General features: G+C 40.2%; 1 protein-coding gene across 1 annotated transcript; it reads right to left on the minus strand.

Annotated features, from left to right (window-relative positions):
- Nucleotides 1-772: 772 nt before the first annotated feature.
- LOC145140583 (protein TRANSPARENT TESTA 1-like) lies at nucleotides 773-2,423 on the minus strand. The gene is made up of 2 exons (XM_079074024.1): nucleotides 2,022-2,423; nucleotides 773-1,195 (listed from the first exon to the last, which is right to left on the minus strand). The coding sequence occupies exons 1-2, from the start codon at nucleotides 2,421-2,423 to the stop codon at nucleotides 773-775; spliced, it is 825 nt and encodes a 274-aa protein (XP_078930150.1).
- Between the last annotated feature and the right edge of the window lie 4,365 nt (nucleotides 2,424-6,788).

The following is a 6,788-nucleotide window of genomic DNA, read 5'->3' on the forward strand; positions in this document are numbered from 1 at the left end:
TTTTAGAAATATGGATGTACAAATATCTCAAGTCATAAACTAAACACTCACATGTGTAATTGGATCTTTCAAATCTTATTTTTTCATTATTCATCAAGAACTTTGTATACTAACGGGTTCTTTACTCTAAAAGATAGTTTTGCAAACCAAATGTCCTATAAAATTTAAAACCAAATTGAACAAACCGGAAAAGATGTCTATTATATGGGTGTGGTAGTTAGTTCCAATAGCCCGTTCACTTGGGTTTCAGCGTTTTAGGTATTTTGGCCCAACTTAGTTGAAGTTGCTTTCATGCACAATCTTAGAATTTTAATCATCTTATTTTTATCATATCAATTTAAAGATGTTAAAATATATGACTTAGTTAGTTAGATAACGTTTTACCTCAAGTAACTTTTTCTTACTAGTTAAGGTTAAATTGATCCATCAACACTTTTGTTTATATTTTGTTGGATTATTAAATAATCTATTTATTAAATATGATACAAAATGTACAATTTATAATAATAAAACAATCATTCAAAATAGAAAACTAATCAAAAAGTTATAACTATTAAACATATATTTTAGCAAATATATTCGTTCTATTCATTTCATCCCCGAAAGACAAAACATAACTTAAATTGTCCATTACTTATATGAATTCTTTTGAAATGTCTAAAAGATAACTAACACCATATTCGTAATCATATCTCAAGATTCCAAATGTAACATTGTAAACCATAACTAACGTGACTTTTTATGTATATAACAACCACATAATCATTATAAATCATTCTAAACTTTCAATTATCGGCTCGTGTAGATCTACTGCACGAAAAGATGGTGGCGATGGAGCATGTCCAACACCAAACGACATAATATGGTCTTTAAGTGATCTCTTATGCTTGAAATCAGAACCACAAACACACAACCACCGTTTACCACAATTCTTCTCATGTGTACGCCAATCACCTTTTACAGCAAAACTCTTTCCACACTTTCGACATGAAAAATGCTTTGTCCCATGTTTCCTTTTGTAATGTGTTTGGAGTGTCCTAAAGTCTTTAAGAGGCTTTGACCTTGGATGATTAATGTTGTTCTTGCATTCATCTTCGCAACAATAGCAAGGCACACCTATCATCACCCGTGGTTGTGTTCCCCTCAACGACTCTGCTCCTTTTCTGTATTCCGATCCATGACCCCACATGTGCATCTACCAATTATTATAAGTTGTGTATGTGTATTACTATATTTCATATTCAATAAATAAAATTTTGCTGTTCTAAATAAATAAATTAAATACCGCTTGAACTACAAGAAATTAAAGTAATATGTAGACTCTATGGGACAAATGCGCATGTAAGGAAAAAATGTGTCCATTAAGCAACTATAACAATATTTAAATATTTCACTATGTCTTGTCAAAAGCTTAATATGAAAAAAGGAAAATTAAATATACATAATGAAATGTGAAAAACAATGGTGAAGATATTAGCGGCACATGTGGGTATTGACCACTCCTTAATTTTTCTTTTTCAATTGGATTATAAGTTGAAGTATAACAGATAACAGATATATGAGAAACTATGACAATATTTTACTCACAGTGTGCTGATTCATACTTTGACTTAATTTGTCAATAAAACTTTATATATCAATCAAAATCGACATTTTGGGGCAACAATTAGGTTAAAACAAACGAGATTTCTTGTACTTTTGTAATCAACAAATTAATTGTATGTTGTGATACACTATGACTAAATTATTATCAAATGCATCAAATTCTACTAGTTCAGGGCCTTTTGAGGTTAAAACTCACTGTAAAATATCGTTACTTAAGGTATCATCGAATTAATGATATGTTTTAATATACCCTCTAAGCGATATATAAATAAAAAACTATGTACATAGTTTAGGACGTTTAGGACGTTAAAACACACGAAAAGAATCTTTAGTTATGCAATATCATCATTCGGCATGCAATAAAAATGTTAAAACATATTTTAAAATAAAATAGTGTAGGGAAAAGTTGGCGTCACCTGAAGATTGTTATAGCGATTGAAAGTTTTATTGCATATATGGCAAGAGAAGTGAGTGAAGCCGGCGACTATTTGAGCACGACTAGGTATCCAGTATTCAACATTTACTGGCATATTTTCCATCATGTTGTTATTATTGTTATGAACAACATCAGTTTCATCAACAAGAACAAGCTTCTCAGTTATATTAGGAAGCCCTATATGCAATGCCACAGTAACATCTTCATCGTCTTCAACTTTGTTGCATGAACTTGAGTTCCCCTCGAGATTGCATGGTTCAAGAGGAAGAAAGCTCAAAAGGGGTAGCGATTTTGATGATTCTTCAGCTTTGGTTTTGAGAAAATCGAATGGCTTAGAAATAATACTGTTGTTTGGTTTACTTGAAGAAGAAAAGAGCTCCATGTTTTCATGAAAATGAGGGTTTTTTTGGGCGAAGTTGAAGAATGGGAGTAAATAGGATTAGAGGAGGGTTAGTAGCTGGAGAGAATGAGTTGGTTGGAATGAAATGGATGTAATAAATTTGGTCTACTTTTGTTAGATTATTCTATATTTGGGTACTAAAAGTAAATACGTTAAATACCATGGCCCCATTTGTAAGTATATTTGGAAGCATTTTGACTCAGAAGGGTTCAAACTCTTTAGCAACATTGGTTTTCATAAAAGTTTCAAGTATCTGGCACTGCAAGAAAACCAGGTTTTATGACGGTGTTTTTATGGTTAAATACGAAGCGTTGCCATAACGTATTTTCCTGATAATAACCCAAATTAGTTCGAATCCAGTAGTTTGAAATCCCACAATTTATTCAAAGGTGAGTGAGTAAATACCCATAATACAATCATTATTCACTGGTCATCAATCGATTTATCATAATAACTTAAAAGATAAAATATATTAGGTTTAATATTTTCAATAATAATAATGTTCATTAAACGAAAGATAAATACCCAAAAAGGTTACAAGGGCCTATACATATTATTACAATACAACATAGCTAAGCTAATGGTCTAAATAATAGAAAATATACCACACTAATATGCCCCCTGAAGATGCTCGCATACTAATGAGCGGAGGGTACGTGAATAACTTGAATTTGGCCGGTAGCGGCTTTATCTTTGATAAAGTGGATGTCTATCTCAATGTATTTTGTCCTATGGTGCTCAACTGGATAATTGAAGAGGTAACGTCACTGGCATTGAGCGGAGTGAACCCAACGAGAAAAATTACATAGCCAACATGTCTTGGCTATTACGTTAGCAACGCCTGTATACTCGGTCTCAACGTGTAACATGTTGGCGAATATCTGAGAAACAACATAGCGTGTTCTGATTAAAAGTTTGATAGCTTAGAGTCAGATGTAACAACATCGCATGTTCTGATCCAGAGTTCGATAGCTTGGAGTGGTGTCCAAGTAACTTGGAGTGTTGTCCAAGTTCTAGAGGATTTGGAAACCCTTTTGACGATGCAGACCGTTTGGACGATGCAGACCCTTTGCTGAGGATTTGGAAACTTTTGAAACAGATTGTGTAACATCCCAAAAATACGGTCCGAAAATTTCATTTTTAAATCATTAGTGAAAGCCATAATTATCCATCATTTCATTCATAAACAAAACTGTTATATCAAATCAGAGTATAATCTCAAAACATATTCTTTTTATCAGAGTAAAACATCCCAGGCTAAACAAACCATGGTGTGTGCCATGCGATCACCCCGAGCTCTTCCCTCCGCTACTGGAAGTACCTAAACCAAAACTGAAAACTGTAAGCACGAAGCTTAGTGAGTTCCCCAACCTACCACATACCACATACATAACCACATACTGGGCCCCCGCCCGCTGCATCGGGACTTGCCCGACATCGGACTAACTTCGGCATCGGGCCCCGCCCGGCATCAGGCCTCGCCTGGCATCGAGCCCAGCTCGCTATACAGATCGGTTCTCTTAGGCCCCGCCTGCCTCTGGGCCCCGCCCGCTAAGCATATAACATAATACATAACAAACAAGCTAAACATACTCTACTATACTCCTGCTCCTAAGGCCTCACCTATCTTGGGCCTCGCCCCTGTCCTACTACTGGTGAGTCATGGAACCCCGTCCACACTCCTCCTGATAGTGAGATACGGGCCCCCGCCCACACTCACCTCCCTCCTAACTCGGGCCTCGCCCCTGCTCTGCTACTAATGAGATACATAACCCCGTCCATACTCGGCTAATGAAGAGACACGGGACCTCGCCCGAACTCACCTCCCTACCAAGCACATACAAGTATCACAAAGATAACAAGTATAATCTATCAAGCGACATATAAACCTTCCTCGGGCTTACCCCGGCATCGGGCCTTGGTCCGGAACCATACTATCATAAACATTCCTCAGGCTTTCCCCGACATAGGACCTTGGTCCGGATCCTATAAACACTGACACATGCAAGAATCACAACTATCACTGGCATACCAACATTCCTTGGGCCTCACCCGACACATATCATAAAATGCCTAGCGCAAACCCCCGGGTCTTCCTACTATACACAAACATAATGGGCCGGCATTGTGGCCGTAGACCCATGCACACAATGAGGAGACTCACATTGCACTGCTGAAACCTCGACTGGAACTCTGATGACGATGAATTGGCGATTCCCGAACTGCTGATCCTTCGGGTCCTCGAGCTACCGATATCAAAATAACACTTAGATCAATATGCCCTACATAAGTCAAACTAAATCAACTCTGGTCAAAGCCAAAGTCAACGGCCAATGGTCAAAGTCAACACTTCCAAGTTGACCCTACTCGCCGAGTCAGCCTACTGACTCGCCGAGTTCTAGAACTCAGAAACCTTATAATTCGCGACTCGACTCGCCGAGTCACCCTATGACTCGTCGAGTTCTTCAACTTCCGTGTCCTAGTCCTGTCCAACCCACTGAGTCACCTCCTCAACTTAGTGGTTCCACTTACAACCAGAAAATGAGTTAGGGTTTACGGCCCGACTCGCCGGGTCCATGAACAACTCGTCGAGTCCTCCTTGTGACATATCCAATAAGTCGATTCTAATCCATTCCAATGCTTCTAACTCATAGATTTAGACTCCTTAGACTAGCATTACACGTAAAGTTCTAACTTTACGTTCATGCATGATGTTATAAAGCTAAAACACTCATTCCAAGCCAAAATGAAGGCCTAAATCATATCATCAGTCATGGTTGAATAAAGGTGGAAACATTGAGATTCTAAAGCTCAGAAATGTCCAGATCTGAAGTCCTTTCATCCCCCAAGGTTCAAATCTCGGAATGACCTTGGAAAGGACCCAAAAAGTGCAAATAACAAGTCCATAAGAAGATCTAAGTGGATAGAAGCCAAGGTGTAAGCTTTATACCTTTAGCAAGTCTGAGATGTCCCAAGAACTCTAGATCTTCTGCCCTCCTTTGATGTCTTCACTCTTTGCCTTCCTTCTCCTAGCTTCTAACCACACAATTGGAAGGAAAATGGCTTGAGATTGCACTAGGGTTTCGTGGGTGAGGGTTTGGGGTCTGGGGGCTAAAGATGAGGCTAAGGGAATGAGAATATGATGCTTAAATAGGGCACCAAGTCCCGAAATTAGGGTTTCCCAACCCAGACCAGACTCGCCGAGGTATAAGCTTTATACCTTTAGCAAGTCTGAGATGTCCCAAGAACTCTAGATCTTCTGCCCTCCTTTGATGTCTTCACTCTTTGCCTTCCTTCTCCTAGCTTCTAACCACACAATTTCAAGGAAAATGGCTCAAGATTGCACTAGGGTTTCATGGGTGAGGCTTTGGGGTCTGGGGGCTAAAGATGAGGCTGAGGGAATGAGAATATGATGCTTAAATAGGGCACCAAGTCCCGAAATTAGGGTTTCCCAACCCAGACCCACTGACACGTAACTCGCCGAGTCGGTCCCCCGACTCATCGAGTCGGCCACTTAACCCACTGACACGGAACTCGCTCCGACTCGTCGAGTTCTTCCTTGGACACCACGAGTTGACTCATTGACTTAGGGTTTTTTCCTTTCCCCACTTGGCCTCCTGGATTCTGGGTGTTACAACTCTCCCCCACTTAAACTGGACTTTATCCTCGAAGTCCGCTATGGCCAACTTCCTTACAATCCGCTTACAACTTCCCCTCACGATACAAAATTTACCCACTCGGTCTAATCCTCAGAGGACCACTTCCAATGGTTTTCCGCCTGGTCATTCAGCCAAAACCGATCCTTGAAGATACAAACCTCGAGAGCACTCCCATCACCAACAATCCTGAGAACATGCTTCTTATCCAACCGACAATCCCTCTAGTACTCCTTGAGCACTTATGCTGGACATCCTAGGGGTTCACCCCTTTTTCCTGCGCGATACACGGCTTTCCCAAAGCAATTTTCCCTACCCAACAACAACCTTCTCTTATCATTCCTGCCCCCGACTGAAGATTCTGCTGTCTCGTATCCGCCTTCCGGATGTACTGAGACCACCCTGGTCCCAACTAACCTGCCATCAACTGGGTTACCGGACTCCCACCGGTTATTGAACCCATGCTCAATCGCTCAGTCGCTCCCAGCGGCTTCCAAAGAAACTTCGGCTATCTAAAACTGCTCTATCTACCTTGCCACTCTGGCTCCCTAAGTCCTGGGATCCTCGATCCCCTAACTTGGTCCTATGGTCTCAAACAGGTCCCACCTACGCTGCTATAATCATACGGGCCTCGCCCACGGGTCTCGCCCAACTACATCCCGGAGTGGCCTCTCCCACATGTCTCACCTAT

This window comes from Lactuca virosa, chromosome 9 (genome assembly GCF_052849685.1).
Source record: "Lactuca virosa cultivar CGN04683 chromosome 9, Lactuca_virosa_CGN04683_v6, whole genome shotgun sequence".
Lineage (NCBI taxonomy): Eukaryota > Viridiplantae > Streptophyta > Magnoliopsida > Asterales > Asteraceae > Lactuca > Lactuca virosa.